This window comes from Pongo pygmaeus, chromosome 1 (genome assembly GCF_028885625.2).
Source record: "Pongo pygmaeus isolate AG05252 chromosome 1, NHGRI_mPonPyg2-v2.0_pri, whole genome shotgun sequence".
Taxonomy (NCBI): domain Eukaryota; kingdom Metazoa; phylum Chordata; class Mammalia; order Primates; family Hominidae; genus Pongo; species Pongo pygmaeus.
The window spans coordinates 197,975,251-197,997,296 of NC_072373.2; the positions used below are offsets into that span (position 1 = coordinate 197,975,251).

The following is a 22,046-nucleotide window of genomic DNA, read 5'->3' on the forward strand; positions in this document are numbered from 1 at the left end:
AAGAAAAATGATAGAAATTAGATTAGACCTATTATACCCAACCGATATATAGGGTATCGATAGTCTCTTATACAGCTGTTGGGCAGAGCCTGCAGAGCTTAGAGAAGCTTATCTTTAGATTCTCCCAGTTTCCTTCTATGTGCATGGGCCTGGCTCTTAGATGGCCATCCACTTATGCATAATGCTGAGATATTGGCATTGATAGCTTTGTGCGACCCTGCCAGAAAAAAACTCAGTAACTCAGTAAAATTTTTTTTTTTTTTTTTCTAAAAGAGACAGAGTCTGGCTCTGTTGCCCAGGCTGGTCTTGAAGTCCTGGGCTTAAGCAGTCCTCCCGCCTCAGCCTCCCAAAGTGCTAGAATTACAGGTGTGAGCCACCACAGCTGGCCAAGACTCAGTAAATTCTATGTGGAATGCATGAATGGAAATACCTAAAGGAGGCAAAGCTACTACTGCTCCCTCCCCGCTAGTCTAATAATTGAGGGAGAGAACAGATGAAAATCAGGTATGTCATGTCTGAAAGGTTGCCAACCCAGTAACTCAGTGTTTAGACTCGGGATTCTACACTAAATCTTACCTAATCTCAGTGTCTTCACGTGGTGGGATCAGCAGCTGACCTGCCAGAGGGAAGAATTCTACCTCATGGGGTTCTTCTCATTCCCAGAGCCAATGGCCAAAGGCCCTGCCAAGAATTCAGAACCAGAGGAGGTCATCCCATCCCGGCTGGATATCCGTGTGGGGAAAATCATCACTGTGGAGAAGGTACTCATTTTCCACCACATCTCAGAGAGGCAGATTGGGGTCAGGTTTGTCTGTTTCCATGCGGAGGAAACGTGGCCTGGAGATGGGAAGTAACATCCTGAGGTCATATTGCAAGTCAGAGTGCAGGTGTCTAATTCCAGGCATCAGGCTTTCTGTTGCGATTGTTGCCTGTGGACATTACACAACCAAACACAGCCAGGAACTCAGCATGGGGGACGGATGTTAGTCAGAGGGAACTTGTTTATCTGTTAAATCTGGTCTGATAGACTCACCTGATCCCTGTCAGCTTGTCTGGACTAGCTACAGGCCTTATCTTGGAAGACCATTTTGCCCCCTTCAGAAAGTGGTGGAGGGAAGAAGACTTCCTTTTTCCCAGAGACAGAAGGTTATGCACCCAGTGGCCTGGGACCATTGTTCTGGGCTTTTTTTCCCTTCGACATTGATTTGCTTCTCACTGTGTACCCCAACCACCAAAACCACCCTGAGATCAATGCTGGTGCTCCTGCATCAGATGGCAAGGCCAGCAATTGTCCCCCTCCCATCTCCCAGCCCACCTAGGACCTGTCTGGTGCAGCACATGCACCATAATGGTAGCCATCTAGACAGTCTGGGTTGTTTAATCTCTATTAGAGATCCTTCCACCTCTTAGCACAAGCATCTAGGTCCATTTTACTCAAATCTGGCCTCACTTGAGAGCAGAATATACCATCAGAGCCCATTCTCCTGTCTGCTGTCTGGGACCTGGAAAGAAAATTAGCTCTAAGGGGTCTTTCCGGGGGCCTCTGTAAGGAGTGGATGCTCCTTTCTGGAATCCAAGAGTTCACCAGGCTGCTTCTCTAATGGACGATGATCCTCTTCCTCCTGACGTCTCTCCCTGGCAGCACCCAGACGCAGACAGCCTGTATGTGGAGAAGATTGACGTGGGGGAAGCTGAACCACGGACTGTGGTGAGCGGCCTGGTACAGTTCGTGCCCAAGGAGGAACTGCAGGACAGGCTGGTAGTGGTGCTGTGCAACCTGAAACCCCAAAAGATGAGAGGAGTCGAGTCCCAAGGCATGCTTCTGTGTGCTTCTATGTGAGTGAGGACTTGGGGTGGGGCACAAGACCTGGGGAGGCCAGGAAGAGTGGGGAATCAACCCATATGATGACCTTCCACACACCAGGTGGAAGCTCTGAGAACACGTGCCTCTTCCTCGCTGATGCCGAAAGTTGATGCATGAAGGACTTATTGTACAAGTACTGTGAATGAAGCATTTTACCTACAGTTAATTTTGTTAAAATAGAAATGGAGGGCTCAAACCAGTACATGCCCAAGTCTTACTACTAGTAAGGAGTGGGGCAGGGATTCAAATCCCAGTTTTGATGTCTATAAAGTCCTCGCTATGTTATTTTATACTTCCTCCCCTAGAAACACAGATTTTGGTATCTCTCTTGACACACAATTTTGGTATCTCTCTTGACACACAATTTTGGTATAGCCTGGGTTAATCTAACCCTGGTGACATGCAGGGATGTAGCAAGATAAGAGGACTTCCTGGGGCTCTGGTACTGAGGATGCCCTAAATTCCATCAGGGCCCCTGTGTAAATGCCCGGATTGCTTTGGCCTCCACAGTCACTGGAACCCATCCATAGCCTCACTCTTCCTTTGTCCTGTGTGTCTTCCCAGAGAAGGGATAAACCGCCAGGTTGAACCTCTGGACCCTCCGGCAGGCTCTGCTCCTGGTGAGCGCGTGTTTGTGAAGGGCTATGAAAAGGGCCAACCAGATGAGGAGCTCAAGCCCAAGAAGAAAGTCTTCGAGAAGTTGCAGGTAAAAAGCTATAATTGTTCCCTTTCTTGGCTGGGCTGCCTGGACTGTGTCCCCAGACTGTCCTGTTACTGAAGCCATAGCTGCCCCTCTCTGTTGGGACTTCCTGCATTTGAGCCCGTCTCTTCCTCCTTCTTTCCAGACCTTTCTGAATTCAAGGTGCCTGAGGAGCATGGGGGTCTTAGGACCTTGCATTACATCTCCAACAGATCATTTGAGGCCCTGTGTCAGGGACTTCAGACATTTCTTCATTTGATCTTCAGTCTGTGATAGGAGATTATCCCCATTTTACCTGGCAGGATACCTGACAAGACCACATAGGGTCACCAGAAATGATGAGGGCAGGGCCAGGCGCGGTGGCTCATGCCTGTAATCACAGCACTTTGGGAGACCAAGGCAGGCAGATCACCTGAGGTCAGGAGTTCAAGACCAGCCTGGCCAACATGGTGAAACCCTGTCTCTACTAAAAATACAAAAAATTAGCCAGGTGTGGTGGTGGGCGCCTGTAATCCCAGCTACTCCAGAGGCTGAGGCAGGAGAATCGCTTGAACCCAGGAGGCGGAGGTTGCAATGAGCCAACATCACGCCATTGCATTCCAGCCTGGGCAACAAGAGTGAAACTCCGTCTCAAAAAAAAAAAAGAAAAGAAAAGAAATGATGAGGCCAGGATCGGCCGGGCATGGTGGCTCACACCTGTAATCCCAGCACTTTGGGAGGCTGAGACAGGCAGATCATGAGGTCAGGAGATTGAGAGCATCCTGGCTAACACAGTGAAACCCCATCTCTACTAAAAATAGAAAAAAATTAGTTGGGCGTGGTGGCGGACGCCTGTAGTCCCAGCTACTCGGGAGGTTGAGACAAGAATGGCATGAACCTGGGAGGCGGAGCTTGCAGTGAGCCAAGATCGTGCCAGCCTGGGCAACAGGCTGGGCAACAGAGTAAGACTCTGTCTCAAAAAAAAAAAAAAAGAAAAGAAAAGAAAAAAAGAGTAAGATTCTGTCTCAAAAAAAAAAAAAGAAAGAAAGAATGATGAGGCCAGGATCAAAACCTTCCCAGGGTCCCTCCTGCCCACCTTGAGTTTAGAGCACTCATTGTCTCCTTGCCTTCTGGACAATGAAAATCTGGCAGTGATCCCTGAATTCATTCACTCATTCATTTAACAAATACCGAGTCCATAATACAGGTGTCAGGCAGTATTCCGGGTGCTTGGGCTACCTCAACGAATAAAGCAGCAGGAGTTGACTCTTTCTAATTAACACCGTGTTTCTTCAGTGAGATAGATGAGTGCTTCCGGAGGATCCTGAGAGTCATTTCTACTCTCCATCCTCTTGCATGAGGCCATTTGCTTTGCCCACTCCCTCCTTTCCTGGTTTTCTAGGCTGACTTTGTGGATCTCTTTTTTCTGGCTATAAAATAAATTTTCATGGTAGAAAACATCTAAAATATAGGAGAAAAACAAAAAAAAACACAATATCCTAGTCCTGCCACCTAGAGATATTAAAGAATGTTATTAGTGATTATTTCCTTCTGGTCTTTTGCTATGCTTGGAGTGATAATACGTTTACAGTTTAAGTCATACTAAATGATGTTTATTAATTAGAAACAGGGTCTCGCTCTGTCACCCAAGCTGGATTACAGTGGTGCCATCATAGCTCCCTGTAACCTCAAGCCTGTAAACCTCCTGGACTCAAGTGATTCTCCCGCCTAGGCCTTGCAAAGCACTGGAATTATAGGCATGAGCTACTATACCTGGCCATGATTTTTATTTTATTTATTTATTTATTTATTTATTTTTCCAAGATGGAGTCTTGCTCTGTCACCCAAGCTAGAGTGAGTGCAGTGGCACAATCTCAGCTCACTGCAACCTCTGCCTCCCAGGTTCAAGCAATTCTCCTGCCTCAGCCTCCTGAGTAGCTGGGATTACAGGTGCCTGCGACCACGTCCAGCTGATTTTTGTATTTTTATTAGAGATGGGGTTTCACCATGTTGGCCAGGCTGGTCTTAAGCTCCTGACCTCATGATCCACCTACCTGGGCCTCCCAAAGTGCTGGGATTACAGGTGTGAGCCACTGCGCCGAGCCTCCTGGCCGTGATTTCTTTCACACCTGTAATCCCAGCACTTTGGGAGGCCGAGGCAGGCAGATCCTGAGGGTGGGAGTTCGAGACCAGCCTGACCAACATGGAGAAACCCCGTCTCTACTAAAAATACAAAATTAGCCAGGCACGGTGGCATATGCCTGTAATCCCAGCTACTTAAGACGCTTAGGCAGGAGAATCGCTTGAACCTGGGAGGTGGAGGTTGCAGTGAGCCAAGATCACACTATTGCACTCCAGCCTAGGCAATAGGAGCAAAACTCCATCTCAAAAAAAAAAAAAAAATTTGAGGGGTTGCACTGTATAGTATTCTACCATAATTATCAAAATCTAACTAAGCTCTTTTTTTTTTTTTTTTTTTTTTTGAGACAGAGTCTCACTGTGTCACCCAGGCTGGAGTGTGGTGGCGCGATCTCGGCTCGCCGCAACCTCCGCCTCTCAGGTTCAAGTGATTCTCCTGCCTCAGCCTTCTGAGTAGCTGGGACTACAGGCACCCCACCACCACGCCCAGCTACTTTTTTGTAATTTTAGTAGAGACAGGGTTTCACTGCGTTAGCCAGGATGGTCTCGATCTGCTGACCTCGTGATCCGCCCACCTCGGCCTCCCAAAATGCTGGGATTACAAGTGTGAGCCACCATGTCCGGCAATCTAACTAAACTCTTATTAGACATTGAGGTTGTTCGGTTTTTCACTGTTAGAATGATGGGACAGATGTCTTGGTGCATAGGCCTTTGCACTTAGGTTTATTTTCTTAAACTAACTCCCTGAAATGAACTTACTTGAGTCAAAAGATGAATGTGAAAGCTTTTGACAAACATCTCTTAGAAAAGCTGAGCCAGCTTACCCTACTGGTATATAAGAGTTTTCAGGCTGGGCGCGGTGGCTCACGCCTGTAATCCCAACACTTTGGGAGGCCGAGGCCGAGGCAGGTGGATCACTGGAGGTTGGGAGTTCAAGACCAGCCTGACCACCATGGAGAAACCCCGTGTCTACTAAAAGTATAAAATTAGCCGGGCCGTGGTGGTGCATGCCTGTAGTGCCAGCTACTCGGGAGGCTCAGGCAGGAGAATCACTTGAACCTGGGAGGCAGAGGTTGCGGTGAGCCAAGATCACGCCATTGCACTCCAGCCTGGGCAACAAGAGCAAAACTCTGCCCCCCCCCCCAAAAAAAAAAAAAAGAAAGCTTTTTCTTGCAGTCCCACCACCATCATTAAAATCTCTTTTATCTATCTTGTCCAGGCTGACTTTAAAATTTCTGAGGAGTGCATCGCACAGTGGAAGCAAACCAACTTCATGACCAAGCTGGGCTCCATTTCCTGTAAATCGCTGAAAGGGGGGAACATTAGCTAGCCAGCCCAGCATCTTCCTCCCTTCTTCCACCACTGAGTCATCTGCTGTCTCTTCAGTCTGCTCCAGCCATCACCCATTTACACATCTCTCAGGACACGGAAGCAGCGGGTTTGGACTCTTTATTCGGTGCAGAACTCAGCAAGGGGCAGCTTACCCTCCCCAGAACCCAGGATCATCCTGTCTGGCTGCAGTGAGAGACCAACCCCTAACAAGGGCTGGGCCGCAGCAGGGAGTCCAGCCCTACCTTCTTCCCTTGGCAGCTGGAGAAATCTGGTTTCAATATAACTCATTTAAAAATTTATGCCACAGTCTTGTAATTGGAAAAATACTGGTGCCCAGGTTTTCTTGGAGTTACCCAAGCAGCTGCGCCTCTAGCTGGGATCTAGTACCTGGACTAGGCTAATTACAGCTTCTCCCCAACAGGAAACTGTGGGATTTGAAAAGGAAAGGGAAGGGAAAACAGAGAACCTAGTGGTCTACCAAGTGGTTGGCAACTTTCCCAACGTCTGCTTACTCTGAGGCTTGGCACTGGGGGGCAGGGCCTGCCCCAGGGCTCCTGGAATTTCCCTTGATCCAGCTAGGCTGGGACACTCCCTAAACCAGCTGCGTGTTGTTAGCATCAGGCAGAATGAATGGCAGAGTGATTCTGTCTTCAGAGAGTGTGGGGTACTTCTCCATAAGGCATCTCAGTCAAATCCCCATCACTGTCATAAATTCAAATAAAATGTCTGAACAAGGGTGTCTGGATGCGAGCTGGACCATCTCAGGAGAGAACACAAATGTGAGGCAGCTGCTGGCCCCTCACCTAGTCTGGGGTTCCTTTACCCTGTAATAGGGGGTGGGAGGTATAAGATGGACAAGACACCTTGACAGTCCCTTTGGCAGTACTAGGCAGAAGAGGCCATACTTGGGTCCAATGTGTGCAGCAGGCAAAACATTTTCCCTTCTAAATGTGGACCCAGACCACTGCCCTGTCTCCCCCACATTAAGAAGCAGTAGCCACAGCCAAGTTTCAATCATTTAATTAACACCTTTAAATGAAACACAGTTTTCTTCATGTGTCTCACTCAGGCTTCAGGGCAGAGGGATTTTTTGTTTAGACATAGCAAAGACTCAAAAATTTAAAGAAATATATATATGTATATATATACTTCTAACATTTTATGGAAATTAAAAATCAAGAGGCTTTTGGTCTCTCCATTTACTCTAGGTCAAGCTCATTTACCCCAGAGGACAAAGAAGGGTTGCCTCTTCTAGACCCTCTTCTCCTTTGTCCTCTGTCCCACCCAGCAGGGAAACAAGCTCAGAAGATCCTAACAGGATAAAGAGTTCCAGTAACGTTGGAGGAGGGAGAGGGAAAGAGAAGTCAGGTTCTCTCCCACCTCCAGCCATTCCCAGGTTGCTGCCAGGGCCTGGTTTCATGCAGCTTTGACCCAGTCCTGGATCCTAGGGGGTAGGGTAGATCAGGAGCTCTGAGCAGAACAGTGCTCACCTATTATCCTCTTTCCCCAACTCAGTGGGCAGGTGCAGCGTACACCCAGCAGCACTCTCCACTGCCCACAGGCAAGGGAAGAATATTGATTGATTAGCTACGAGGAGAAGACGGTAGTGACTAGTGGAAAACACCCTGGAGAGGGCCAGAGGAACCTGGCTCTCACCACATCCCCTCTGTTCCCAGCCTTGGTGAGGGGGCGGGGAGGTCATGTCAACCTCTCTCCTTGGTGGCGAAGCTAAAAGCAAGGTTCCTTGCCAGACTCAAGCCCAAGTCACTGTTAAGGAAAGAGGATCAAGAAAGAAGGGGTGGCCCTGGGGGGCAGCCACGCTGCTGTGGACCCACAGGAGCCAATGGGGAAGCCAGCTTGCCTAGACAGGTGGCACAGGCTGAAAATAGGTTAACATTCCCGGAGAGTGCAGTGAGAGAGGCTGATACCTAGGGGACCACCACCCAGCCTGCCCTAGGAGCACTGGGTGCCCCTCACTGACTAGGGAAGACTTGAGTAAAATGCACCTGTGGCTTCCCATCCTTGTCACTCAGTGTTAGCCGCCCCCAGTGGAACCACCTGTGCTGAAAGGCAGCTGCAGAAAGGACATGCACCGAAACGAGTAGAGAGAAAGGTCAGAGAATGAAGTGTGGAGGGCCAGGCCTGGGCCCACTGCTCAAGGAAGCTCTCCCCCTCCAGATGCTCCCATCCATCCACCTCCTCAGTGCTTGCTCAGCCCAAAGGCTCCTGCCTCTGAAGTGCTGGGGGCCCACCCACCCCAGTGTGGTCAAGGAGGCAAGGGGCAGGTGCTTGACAATGCCAAGTGCCCCGAGATGACTCTACTGCTCACCCATTTCTTTGGGCCCTGGCAGTCTCCTACTTGTCCCCAGCATGGAGCACCTGGCAGAACTGGAAGGCAGGAGGGTGGTTGGTGAGTTGAGGCACAGGAAGGCCAATCCCCTCTGCACCTTTTGTGCTTTGGAATTCCACAGCCCCACCCCTGCCCCCAGCCTAAAGAAGCCTGTGGGAACACAATGACTTGGCCACCTTCAGGAACCAAGAGGAGTAAACTGGATTGGGCAGGAGGGCACAGACTGGTCCCAAGCTATGGGCTGACTGCCAGGGATGGATTCTGCTGCCATGTAAACAGGCCCTTGGAATGCAACTTCCTGGGCCCTGGAGGATGGCCATGCAGCCACTTTTCAAAAGTGCTTTGATTCTGGACTATAGTATGTGCATGGTTTGGACATGAAAAAAAAATTAAACTCAGGTGAGGTGTCCTGCTCCCAACTCTGCGGCCTCAGGGCCAGCAGGGGGCGCAGCCACCCTCTCCTGCCAGCTACCTCCTTCAAGATGAGGCTAAGGCCAAGACTGAAGCGGCAACTGCCGGAGGTGAACCCATTCGGGAAAAGGCATGAGCGCGGGATGATTCGGAGGACAGGAGCAACACCAGGCTTGCATAAGTATCGAAGGCCGTGGAGGTTAAGGCTGCAGGCGCCCTCTCTATTAGGTTGTGTCTGCTGTATCCTCTCGTCCTTGGAGCTGCTCGGGTCCCTGAGATTGTGTTTCTGGGATGGGTCAGCAGTGCCAGTGAGGTGCCTGGTGGTCAGGCCAGCTCTTTCTGTGAGTCTGGAGGAGAAAAATAAGGGACACTTAGCAAGGGGCCTCCTGGCTTGGTTCTGGCAGTAGGAGCCCAACAAGGCACACCGTCACCCAACCTTCTTACCCCTTTGACTTACTGACCATGCCTGCAGCACTGGGCTGGACACCCTACAAATGTTCCAACACTATAATGTAGGTGTCACTGCCCCACACTTTACAATGTAGCTAGGAAGGGTAGGGAAAGAGGCAAAGTTGGAATTCAAACACAGTAGGCCTGACACTCACACACCATTCTCCTCCTCTGGGGCCCAGCAAGGGCCTTCCCAGCTTGCCCTTCCCAGGCATTCTCAGACCAGAAAAATTAAAGATCCAAGAGCAAATCCCCCATGGCGGGACTTCAGATTCCTACTTCTCATCATCAGCAACGGAACCTCACCCTAGCACTGCCCACTGTACCTGAGCCTGGGAGGCCCATCTTCTCCTCTGGGCCCACCAGCTGCAGGACACCTCCATTCTCCGCCAGCTCCCTCTTAGTCCTGTCCGGGGTGTGAGGGAGCCCATTGGTGGGAGGAGCAGTAAGGGGCTCAGCTCGAGGGTAACTGGGGGAGGCGGGTGGGGGGACTCCCACAGATGGCTTGCGGGCCACAGGCGGGGGAGCCTTAGGTGACTTCTTTGGGGCTTGGGGTGGCCGCTGCTCTGAGATGCTCCGGAGTTCTGCCACCAGATTCCGCTGGAGGTCAGCCTGGGTCTCAGGGGACACGGGCCGCTCCAGCTGCAGCTTCCTAGTGCCCTTGCAGAAAATGAAGCTGGCCGTTGAGGCAGGGGACTGGGGAGGCCGTGGCTCTGCCTCAGGCGGTCTATTGGGCTGGGCACTTGAGAGGCCTTCGCTGGCAGCCAGGCTGCAGGCCTTGAGTCGGACGGCAGCATGGAGCCCTGAGGAGGGGGCAGGCACTGGGCTGGCCCGCCCTGACAGGGCCCTTCGTAGTGGTTTCTGGGGGGCCGATGGCCCCAGTGCTGGGGTGGGAGCCCCTCCTGGAGCACCCACGGAGCGTAGCCGCACCATCTGCAGGAGCGAGGGCGTGACCAGCGGCACACCTATGTCCTCCCTGGGAGGCCCGCTGCCCTTGCTACAGGCCACCGGTTCCTTCTGAGGGAGCTTGGCCACATGCCCTGGGGCGGAACTAGCAGGAGCTAGGGCTGGCGGAGCTGGAGGAGGGTCTGGGCTACCCAGGGGCTGAATCTGCAAAGCAGTAGCTGAGGAGGACAAAGCAGCTGGGGAGCTGACAAGCTCTGGGGAGCCTAAAGGGCCTGCAGGCTCAGGGCTGGCCACAGAGAAAAAGGCCTCCTCTGGTGGGGGGAAGTCAGCCATGGACAGGTCCTGCTCCTCAGGGGCAGGGGGTGGGGGCGGGGGCCAGTTGGGATCTTGGAGGGGCTCCTCAGCAGTATCTGGGGCAGATGGTGCCTCCACAACCACCTCTGGCTTCTTAGTGGGTGGTGGGGGTGGATGATAAGATGGGGGTGGGGATGGTGGGGGTGACTGGTCTTTGGAGATGACAGGAGACTCCTGCAGTGGAGTCAAGGTTGTCTGGGGAGTGGGAGGGGACTGAGGATTGGCATCAGTGGTAGAAACAGGCCCAGGAACCACAGCAGGGGTGGCTAGAGCAGGGGCAGCTGGGTTAGGGCTCCTGGGCTTGGAGGGAGGTGGGGAGAAGGGGGCAGGCACCTTGGGGTGAGGAGGTATGACAAACCTGTCACCCAGAGGGATCAACATCTGTGGCCCAGAGCGGTCTGAGGGGGCTGGGTCAGAGGAGGAGGAACATAAAGACGTGAGGGAAGAGGAGACGGAGGCCCCAGGGGAGCGAAGGGACGTGACACGCTCTGGTTTAGGGGGCTGGGCCTTGCCTGGGGAAGCAGGGGGACCTGCCAGGCCCTTGGGAGGGAGGGTGGGAGTACCACTTTGGCTCGAGTATCCACTGGAGGGCGAAAGTGTCCGTTCTGGGGAGCGTGGGGGGCGCCGGGAACCACCCGGAGACAAGCCAGGTACCCAGCTGTTGGCTGGGTTGGGTGGACAGGGTGCTGCCCCCACCCCTTCTGAGCCACCAGTGGTGGGTGGCCGAGGCAGCTGGGGCTGCTGCTTACGCTCAGGCTTAGGGGGCAACCCTAAACGCCCATCAGGCACTGCTAAGCCCCGCTGATGGAGGGAGTGGGTCCGGCGGGGAGGGGGTGGAGGCCGCTTCAGCTTACGTAGGGACACACTCCGGCCAGACAACTGCCCACTGCTCCGAATGCTGAGTGTGTCTGAGGCCTCAGCAGTGCTGCCCCCACTGGGGGAGCCCCTCCCACTGCCTCCCTGGGGAGGGGGTGCCACGCTATTGCTAGCCGTAGAGCTCTCCGGCTGGCCCTCAGAGCCACCCTTAGAGGATAGGGTGGAACCGTCAGACACAATGGTGTCGGAGGATTGAGAGTGGCTCCAGGTGTCACTGGAGGAGGATGGGTGGCGGCTGCGGGGCTGTGGGCTGGAGACGGAGGAGAAGCGCCCCAGCGAGCGGACGGAGGCTGGGCTGGCCGAGTGCAGGCTGCAGCGGCTTAGTGTGCGCAGGCTGCAGCGGCCCAGGGCCACCACGTCCACTGTGGGTGGCAGCACAGCATGTGGAATCAACTTCGACAGGTAGGTGGCCTGTGGGGAGATGGACATGGCCGGGCTCAGGGGCTCTGCAGGCCCTGCCCCTCCTGTCAATCCAGGCACTGCTAGGGACATGGGCCGGGTCAATGGTGTGGGCCGGGCGCCCGTGGACCGGCCAACAAAGGTGTCATCCCGGTAGATGCGGTCAATGTGGCGCTGCAGCATGGCCTCTGTCTCAGCGCCAGCCTCCGCCTCCGCCTCCAGCGCCTGCAGGGACACCCGGGCCCCCATCCCTGAGGTGCCTCGGGGGCGGCCGTCCACTGTGGGGATGCGTACAGCATCCCGTGCACCAGGAGCCCGGGGTGTGCCTGGTGCCTCACGCTCATTCCGCAGGCCTGGAAGGGACAGGGAGGAGGTCGGGTCAGCAGAGAGGGGATGACCAAGGCTCCCCACCCACCCCACCACTGCCCTCCTAACCCAGGCCTCACCAAGCTCCTTCTGCACATGCTGCGGGAGTCCCAGCACAGTGCTCCGCCGCTCCCGCCGACGCCGCCCTGACTTTCCAGATTTGGGAAATGAGTCATGGGGTCGGAAGGTGGAACCTGGGGGCCAGTCGTAGGAGAAAAACTGTTAGAGCAAAGGACTCAGGGCACATTCTGCAGGGCACTACTTTTGTAATAAGAGCTCTGCGAGAAATGGTTTCCACAGTCAAGTAGATATGGGCAAGGCTAGGTTAAACAAAGCTAGAGGTTCTTTTCTGTAAGACTTCTGGAAGGCTACTAAGTCAATGATGGTAATTTCCCTTTAGTGACAGCTTATTATTTAGTAAACATATTATTATGTGTTAGTCGTCATGCTAAACATTTGGCATTCATTCCAATAGGATACTTATCCTCATTTTTATAGAACATCAAACAGAAGTTCAGAGAGGTTAAGGGTTTTCCCAAGGTCACACAGCTGGCACGTAGTTACACCAGGCCTCCAACAGTTAAGATTTTCTAACTCTTTTTTTTTTTGTTTTGAGATGGAGTCTCACACTGTTGACCAGGCTGGAGTGCAGTGGCGCCATCTTGGCTCACTGCAAGCTCCACCTCCCAGGTTCACGCCATTCTCCTGCCTCAGCCTCCCGAGTAGCTGGGACTACAGGCACCCGCCACCAGGCAAGGCTAATTTTTTGTATTTTTAGTAGAGACGGGGTTTCACCGTGTTAGCCAGGATGGTCTGGATCTCCTGACGTCGTGACCTGCCCACCTCGACCTCCCAAAGTGCTGGGATTACAGGCGTGAGCCACCGCACCCGGCCGCCAAGATTTTCTAACTCTTAACTGCTTTATAGTTAGTGTGTATCATGAACGTGCAAGAGGACACAGGGTACCATGTTTCCCGAATTCATTGAATCAGAGAGCCTGGCAAAACACTGGATAAGGAGGAAAAGAAGCTACAGATGCTGGGACCCAATGGTGCCCACCGTCCCTCTCCCCTGCCCATGAATCCACCTTTGCGCTGGATCATCTCCGAGCGGATGGAGAGCGCGTCCTCTGCTGTGGAGCTCTCAGCCACGTAGGATGTGGTCTGGCTGCAGAAGGAGATGTTGTCTTCATCCGGCCCCGTCCGGGAGGACTATCAGGGTAGAAGGAGATCTGGGTGGGGCTGCCTCCTCAAGGCTCCCCATTGGAACTTTTTTTTTTGAGACAAATCCAGCTCAGGCTGGAGTGCAGTAGCGAAATCTTGGCTCACCGCAACCTCCGCCTCCCAAGTTCAAGCGATTATCCTGCCTCAGCCTCTCAAGCAGCTGGGATTATAGGTACCTCCCACCATGCCTGGCTAATTTTTGTATTTTTGGTAGAGACAGGGTTTCACCACTTTGGCCAGGCTGGTCTTGAAATCCTGACCTCAAGTGATCTGCCCACCTCGGCGTTCCAAAGTGCTTGGGGTTACAGGTGTAAGCCACCTCGCCCAGCCTCCCACTCGAACTTTTGAGTCACAGATCCCCTCCAGCATCACCTAGCACTGAGCAACCCTGGACTGGCCCTCAGGGGTCATTTCGTGTAGCCCTTTGTGATAAAGAAACTGAGACCCAGAAATGTTCCAAGACATCCTTGCCAGGGGTCAAGCAGGTAGAGAAGAGTCAGGACTGAGCTGGAGGCAGGGCTCACCTGGATACTCTGGGTGTCTCCATGGTCCCAGCCACCCTTGTTCAGTTTCTGTTTCTCTGGAAGACACCAGAAGGGTTTGTTGGGTTAGGCCCCTGACCTTGAGAGCTGACAGTGCAGCACTGGAAGGAGAGGGGAGGGGAGTGGAGAGGAAGCTTACCTTGGTGTTGTAGGGAGCGGAGCCCCTCCTGGGCCTGAGTGTGCAGCTCTTCCAGGTGGGGGGGTCGCCCACTGGGAAAGAAGACGTTGTCCTGGTGCTCATCCACTGCAGACCCTGGCCCCTGGCCGGGCCCTACACTTAGACGTTTGTCATTCTCAGCCTTGGCAGAGCCTAGTAGGAGGGAGGAGGAAGGGAAATGAGGCAAAGGCATCTGGGCCCTGCAGGTGCACAGGTCCCACGGCAAGAGCACTCATGGTCCCCAGACTACACAAGGCCCTTGCATATATAAGCAATGCCCCCTTCCCCGAGTCTGGACACATAACCCACGGTTCTGGAGTAAACACTCAACACACACAGCCCCCATATACACAAACTACACCCAAGTGTACAGAAATCTGAGTACCCACACCACACAAAGGGCCCCATACGAGGCACCACACACAGGGCACACAGGTACACAGGTCTACTGTGTATGTACACAGCACCCACAGATGTCATTCATGTATATAAACAAAGGGCATCAGAGTACAAACACATACAGGTACACACACCGAGCACACCCAGCCCGCATGTAAACACACAACACCCACAGTCCCTGCTCTGTATATACACAAACAGTAACCAAGTATACACACGACTGTGTACTCACACGTCACTCAGGGCCCCACAAAAGACATCCCGAGTATACACATAGCCCATAGCAAATACATTGCTCTCGCCTCCATACCCAAAACCCCACTTCACAGGAAAACAAACCACTCTTTTCATGCCACCACTTGACTGAGGTCCAGGAAGAAGATACCATGGGAAATCAGGAAGGAGTGGGAGCTGGCATGAGTTACAGCCAGATTCCCAGAAAATCCTAGGGGGGATGCAGACCAGGGAGATGGCCTCCTGGGTCTCCTACTCACCCATGTGGCTGCCCCTTAGTGGAAGGATAGGCAGGGCAGGGGAGAAGAAAGACCCAGGCCTCTCCACCCGCCCAAGGGAGCTCCAGTCTCTCTTGGGGAAATAGTCCCAGGTATCCCCCTCTCCCGGAGGCCCTGGCCCTGGCCCTGGCCCCTGTTGCAGAGAGCCAGGGATCCATTACAAAGGATCCTGTTACAAGCCCCGCCTGTGGAGGGGCTGGCCATCTAATCCTGGGGATGGGGGGCTGTGTCAGCACTTTGCAGCCCCAGCCCCCCTTTAAATGAAACCCACAACATAAGCAAAAGCGCTGGAAGGGTCATGTGACCTTGGTAACACCTTATAAAGGGACAGGAACAAAACAAGCCCTTTAAAGGGCCATGCTCCAGGAGCAGGGTCTTCAGTTCAGAAACCTGCCTTTCCTCCTCCCTCAGCCCATTCATCAACAGCCAGAGCTCCTGCCCTAGGGAGTCTGCAGGAATCCCACAGGTCAAAGCTAGGAGGCCCCCAACAGATCCAACCAGAACAGTGCCCGAGATCCCCAGATTTTACAAGTGGGGAAGCCGTTCAAAGGGGCAAGGCCTTGCCTAAAGTCAGCCAGCAATAGGAGTCAGACAGACCCTGGACTCAACTCCAGGTTCTCAGAAGGGACTCCTGGATCACACTCAGACTGGGGGCCCCCAATCCTCAAAAGTCCAATAAACTCTTGTCGCTATGTCTTAATACAGGTCTGAAAGCCCAATTCCTAGGAGAAGGAAGGAGGAACAGGCCCCTCCCTCCAAAACTTCTCCATTCCCAGGCCTCTAAACAGGATTTCACTGAGCAGGCTCCCCAACTTCCAGTAGTACTACTCTCCTCTCTTCTGGGCTGCCCATGTCCCATCCTCCCTGGCACACTAGGAAAGGCTAGTACATCCTGACTGGGAGGCTGTACCCAGTAAAGTGTGGGTACCCCGGCAGGGAGGCAAGTCTCACGGGAGGGCTGTAGGCTTCGAGGTCAGAGACACCTGGATCCATCCTCCCAAGCCACGAGCAGGGCCCAGACAAAGGCAGCAACAAAGCGGCTGGACAAAAGCACAGCCGGACGGGAGATTCTGGCCTCATTATCAGCCCCCAGCCCCCAACCCCCACCCCATTACTCTTGCCCAGCCTTGATCCCTCATTCTACATAAGGGTCTGGCAAAGGGAGGCATCGAGCATCCCTCCCCTCCCCCCAAGCCACACCCACTCACCCTTCTTCTTAAACAGCCCTAAGAGCGCCGGGAGGTGGTGGCCCACGAACACCACCATGACTGCGGGCGCCACTCGGGACGTTGCCTATCCCACTCTGCCTCTCCAGAGCAGAGCGCGGGGCGTGCCTTCACTGTAACCCAGCACTATAGGGATGCGAGCCCTCCTGCCCCGCCGCAGAGCACCGGCTCCAGACAGAGGAGGGGGAGGGGCTGCTCTCCAGGTCCTCCTCCCACCTTCGCCACTGATCCCGCCCATCTGCCGATCCCGCCCCTTAAATGGGGGTGCAGGGGCACAGAAAGGAAACTGAGGCCAGGAGTCCGTGGGTGCTCTGCTCCAGCAGAGTATGATTAGGAGGACCGAAGCTACTCAATCCAGTAGCAGATCACTCACCCTGCCCCCAAGTCCAGAGTTAAGGCAGGGGTCCCAGCTGCCAGATGGTGGGTGGAGGGGCCACCAGACTAGACTTGGCAGGGTGCCCACCTGCAAGCCTCCTGGCTGGCTAGTGTAATTCCCTGGGGAAAGAGCTCAGAGCCTGCAGCAGCCAGGCAGGAGCCCAGAGCTGCTAGTGGGATGGCAAGGCTGTGGGCAGAGGCCCCCAGAGGGGCAGGGGCCAGTCCCAGGACACAGTCCTGGGAAGTCAGGGAGATGCCCAGAGCAGACCCACAGTGGCTGGCGGTACAGCCGCTCATACGTAGGTTCAGCCCCACACTTTCCAAAGGACTTTCTTCCTACTTCGGCAATGTGACATCAGAAGCCCAGAGAAACACAGTGAACTCTCCAAGATCACACTTAATCTTGCAGAGGCTAGACTTCAAAGCAGACCTCCTTCTCCCCTAGCCTGGAATTCTTCACATTGGCCCCACGCTGTCAGTGATTCTGTCCTGGATCACCAGGCAGGGAGAACAGAATTAGCCAAGAAACAGCCCATGGGTGAAGGCAATAAAAAAGGAGGTGAGGTGGAGAAGTACTGGAAAGGAAGTCAGGTCCAGGTTCAAATCCAGCTCCATCACACAAGTCACGATCTCATAATGAAAACAAGGCCAATACCTCCTCTTTTTAAGATTGCTGTGGCTCATGCCTGTAATCCCAGCATTTTGGGAAGCCAAGGCGGGCAGATCACTTGATGTCAGGAGTTCGAGATCAGCCTGGCCCAACATGGTGAAACCCTGTCTCTACTAAAATTAAAAATTAGCTTGGTGTGGTGGTGCATGCCTGTAATCTCAGCTACTCAGGAGGCTGAGGCAGGAGAATCTCTTGAACCCGGGAGCCGAAGATTGCAGTGAGCCCAGATCCCACCACTGCACTCCAGCCTGGATGACAGAGCAAGACTCCATTTCAAAAAGAAAAAGAAAAAAACAAGATGGTTGTATCCATCCATTTGATCAGCAAACATGTGTTAACCTAGTACTAGGGACTATAGTTAATGGAGAAGAACTTTATCTTGTTCACCAGTTTATCCCCAGAGGCGATATCAGTGCCTGGAACATGTTATGAGTTGAGTTCAAAAAATATTTGATGCATACATGGATGAGGTAAACTAGCAATGTAATTTTGGGTAGTGAAGACTCCAGAGATGTGACAGGAAGGTTTGGTGGGGCCGGGGGGCGGGGAGAGTGGTTTAGTTAGGTTGTCAAGAAAAGCCCCTCTAAGAAAAGAATAGGCTGGGCATGGTGGCTCACACCTATAATCCCAGCACTATGGGAGGCCGAAGCAGGAAGATGGCTTGTGGTCAGGAATTCAAGATCAGCCTGGGCAACAAGGCAAGATCCTATCTCTACAAAAAACTTTGAAAATTACCCAGGCGTGGTGACACACACGTGTGGTCCCAGCTATTGGGGGGCTAAGACAGGAGGATTGCTTGAGCCTGGGAGGTTGGGGCTGCAGTGAGCCATGTTTGAGCCACTGCACTCCAGCCTGGGTGACAGGCATCTTTAAAAAATAAAATCAGCCAGGCGTGGTGGCTCACGCCTGTAATCCCAGCACTTTGGGAGGCCGAGGCGGGCAGATCACCTGAGGTCAGGAGTTTGAGACCAGCCTGGCCAACATGGTGAAACCTGTCTCTATTAAAAGTACAAAAAAATGAGCAGGGCGTGGTGGTGCACACCTGTAATTCCAGCTACTCGGGAGGCTGAGGCAGGAGAATCGCTTGAACCCAGGAGGCAGAGGTTGCAGTAAGCTGAGATCCCGCCACTGCATTCCAGTCTGGGCAAGAGTGAGACTCTGCCTCAAAAATAAATAAAATAAAATAAACAGAAAAGGACATTGGAACTGAGACTTGAATACTGAGGAGCCAGTCAGGGCAGGTACCTGGGGAAGAGTCTTCTAGACAGGCTACAGCAAGTGGAAAGGCCTTGAGGCAGGAGTGGTGGATTTCAGGGGAGAGGAGGCCAGTATGGCTGGAGGACTGAGCAATGGAAAGAATGGTAGGAGACAGAATCAGAGGAGAGCAGGCCCCAGGTCAGGCTGGGCCCCATAGGTCTTGAGGGTTTCAGCTGGGTAGTGACACTGTTAAAAAAATATTCCGGCCGTGCACGGTGGCTCACGCCTGTAATCCCAGCACTTTGGGAGGCTGAGGCAGGTGGATCACTTGAGGTCAGGAGTTCAAGACCAGCCTGACCAACATGGTGAAACCTAAAAACACAAAAATGAGCCGGGCGTGGTGGTGGTGTGTACCTGTAGTCCTAGCTACTCAGGAGGCAGAGGTGAGAGAATTGCTCAAACCCAGGAGGCAGAAGTTGCAGTGAGCTGAGATTGCGCCATTGCACTCCAGCCTGGGTGACACAGAGAGACTCCGTCTCAAAAAAAAAAAAAAAAAAAATTCCAGGCTAGCACTGTGGCTCACACCTGTAATCCTAGCACTTTGAGAGACTGAGGTGGGCAGATCACCTGAGGTCAAGAGCTCAAGACCGGGCCAGGCGTGGTGGCCCACTCCTGTAATCCCAGCACTTTGGGAGGCCGAGGTGGGCGGATCACTTGAGGTCGGGAGTTCGAGACCAGCCCGACCAACATGGAGAAACCCCCTCTCTACTAAAAATACAAAATTAGCCGGGCGAATCCCAGCTACTGGGGAGGCTGAGGCAGGAGAATCACTTGAACCCAGGAGGTGGAGGTTGCGGTGAGCCAAGACCGCGCCATTGCACTCCAGCCTGGGCAAGAAGAGTGAAACTCCGTCTCAAAAAAAAAAAAGAGTTCGAGTTCGAGACTAGCCTGGCCAACATGGTGAAACCTCGTCTCTACTAAAAAAAAATACACAAAGGCCGGCCGTGGTGGCTCACACCTGTAATCCCAGCACTTTGGGAGGCCAAGGTGGGTGGATCACAAGGTCAGGAGTTTGAGACCAGCCTGGTCAATATGGTGAAAGCCCGTCTCTACTAAAAATACAAAAATTAGCAAGGTGCGGTGGCAGGCGCCTGTAATCCCAGCTACTTGGGAGGCTGAGGCAGGAGAATTGCTTGAACCCAGGAGGCAGAGGTTGCAGTAAGCTGAGATCATGCCACTGCACTCAACCTGGGTGACAGAGCAAGACTCCCATCTGGGGGAAAAAAAAAATTAGCCGGGTGTGGTAGCAGGTGCCTGTAATCCCAGCTACTCGGGAGGCTGAGGCAGGAGAATCGCTTGAATCCAGGAGGCAGAGATTGCTGTGAGCCAAGATCGCAGCCATTGCATTCCAGCCTGGGCAAGAGAGCAAAAAAATTCCGTCTCAAAAAAAATAAAATAAAAGATTTCCTGGGAGGCTGGGCTTGAGCCCAGGAGTTCGAGGTTACAGTGAGCTATAATTGTACCACTGCACTACAGCCTGGGCAACACAGTAAGTCCCTGTCTCTAAAAAAAAAAAAGTAAATATATAAAAATAAAGCTAAAAAAAAAAAGATTCCCCTGATAACTCTAAAAAACATAGCAGAGACTATGAAAGAGAGTCTGTGAACTATATATATATGTATCTGTGCAGTATCCCACCAGCCGTGCATAAGGACACCCCTCTGTCATAGCATTTTTCTCTCTGAGTCCCTAGGGAACTAAAAATTCACAGAGGCTCCCAAGCAACACGACCCCCCTGCAGTTCCCTCCCCAGTTGCTGCCACCCTAGCACTGGCCTCTTGGAGACTACTCAAGTACAAGCTGAGGTCTTGCTCTCCAGAGAACAAACATCTGTGGAGCTGAATAGTCACATCAACAAATCAATGAGATCTAAACAACAATCCTAAGAAGTAGACACTTTTATTCCCATTTTATGGATGAGGAAATGGAAACCAGAGGGAGCAAGCATTATAAAGCTGCCCTCTCTGGCCTCCATGGTACAAATGGCAAAGCAGTATTCTCACTCAGAACAACTTGAATCCAAAAGCCATGTTCTGTGCACTGTGCCAGCTACAGACCTGATCTCCCCTCTGAAAAAGGGTCATGGGACCCCATCATCCCTACAAATTGGAGATTTCTCGACCACCTACTGTCCCCACTCTTCCCCTCTTAGGCCAGATCCACCCACCCACCCTTCTTATCAGTCTCACACAAACAGAAAAGACCAGTAGACCGACATTTGCAGGGTGATTAATTCATGCCAGGCACCATGCCAGGTCGTGGTGAAAGGCAAAACGTAGTCTCTGTCCTCATGGATCTTACAAAAGTTCTTCGAGGCAGGTACTGGAAGGTACTTTCCTAGTAATTGATCATGGGCCTGTGAGGCTCAGAGAGCTAAGTGACCTCCCGAACTCTGGCTGGCTCTAAAACTGGAGCCTTTCACCACATAGGACAGTCATCTTCAGCTACCCTCTAACCAGGGAAACTTAAGGGCTGAGCTCCTGCCAAGATGGGGGTGGAGGAACATCAGCTCATCAAGGTCCCAGGCCCACAGCTGGCAGTCAGGGCCACAGCTGCAAATTCCCAGAGATCCAAGGGCTTACACTTGATAACATCTGGTTGCCCCAGCAACACCCCTGCCCCTCCCCACCCAAGTCAGAGCCCGCAGCCTCTCCGAGTCACCCCAGAGCTATATACCTGTGGCTCGCTTGGGGAGGGGCTCAGCAACCTGAGTCTCAGGTGACTGGGAGGGGTACTTCAGAAAGAAACTGAGGTCCAGAGAGTGGAAAGACCTTGCCCACAGCCACACTTAAGAGTCCTTGTTCCAGGGCTTTCTGCCCTGGCAGTCCAGAGGTGCAGCCTAGGGCTGAAGCCATGAGGGAAGCATCCCATACCGCACCCCCATCCCCAACATGCCTGGGGGAGGAGGCTTCCTGGATCTGAGAAGACACCTTGCTCCTGGTGGCCACGCCCCCAGCACGCAGGGCACACCGGGAAGCACACTTGCGGGCTCCTCAACTCAGAGACAGTTTACCAGGGCAGAGACTCAGGCAGCAGGCAGCGTTCCACTGGGGCCACCTCCACAGGTGGGCACTCTCAAAACCACACCCACATGGCCCGGTGCAGTGGCTCACGCCTGTAATCCCAGTACTTTGGGAGGCCAAGGCAGGCGGATCGTGAGGTCAGGAGTTCAAGACCAGCCTGGCCAACACAGTGAAACCCCGTCTCTACCAAAAATACAAAAATTAGCCGGGCATGGTGTCGAGCTCCTGTAATCCCGGCTACTCAGGAAGCTGAGGCGGGAGAATCACTTGAACCCGGGAGGCGAAGGTTGCAGTGAGCCGAGACCACGCCATTGCACTCCAGCCTGGGTGACAGAGACTCCGTCTCAAACAAAACAAAAAAAAAACACACACACCCCTAAAGCACACCTAAGCCACCCTAGTCCCTGCCTTCCTCACCCATGAGCGACCACACAGACCCACACAGGGCCTGCCAAGGGGCGTGTGTACAGAAAAACAGGTGTGTGTAGCCCCTACTCAGAGGCTTTCCTAAGCCTGGGGAAAGGGAAGAATCGGGG

General features: G+C 53.1%; 2 protein-coding genes across 5 annotated transcripts in view; one reads left to right on the plus strand and one right to left on the minus strand.

Moving 5' to 3' along the window:
- YARS1 (tyrosyl-tRNA synthetase 1) overlaps nucleotides 1–6,313 on the plus strand; it is a 40,288-nt gene extending 33,975 nt beyond the window's left edge. For both annotated transcript variants that reach the window (XM_054464268.2, XM_063657638.1), the window contains 4 exons: nucleotides 664–761; nucleotides 1,643–1,836; nucleotides 2,429–2,570; nucleotides 5,902–6,313. In XM_054464268.2, the coding sequence (XP_054320243.1) occupies nucleotides 664–761; nucleotides 1,643–1,836; nucleotides 2,429–2,570; nucleotides 5,902–6,012 (545 nt within the window). In that variant the 3' untranslated portion in view covers nucleotides 6,013–6,313. The remainder of the gene's footprint in view (nucleotides 1–663; nucleotides 762–1,642; nucleotides 1,837–2,428; nucleotides 2,571–5,901) is intronic.
- Nucleotides 6,314–7,018: 705 nt separating this feature from the next.
- Nucleotides 7,019–22,046, minus strand: part of NHSL3 (NHS like 3) — a 34,020-nt gene continuing 18,992 nt past the window's right edge. For 2 of the 3 annotated variants that reach the window (XM_054464247.2, XM_054464255.2), the window contains exons 2-7: nucleotides 14,031–14,201; nucleotides 13,874–13,929; nucleotides 13,214–13,337; nucleotides 12,207–12,320; nucleotides 9,552–12,113; nucleotides 7,019–9,122 (exon numbers count right to left, since the gene is read on the minus strand). In XM_054464247.2, coding sequence (XP_054320222.1) covers nucleotides 9,100–9,122; nucleotides 9,552–12,113; nucleotides 12,207–12,320; nucleotides 13,214–13,337; nucleotides 13,874–13,929; nucleotides 14,031–14,201 — 3,050 coding nt within the window. In that variant the 3' untranslated portion in view covers nucleotides 7,019–9,099. Of the gene's footprint in view, nucleotides 9,123–9,551; nucleotides 12,114–12,206; nucleotides 12,321–13,213; nucleotides 13,338–13,873; nucleotides 13,930–14,030; nucleotides 14,202–16,167; nucleotides 16,374–22,046 lie in introns of those variants that run through there. The other variant, XM_063657633.1, reaches the window with a different exon arrangement.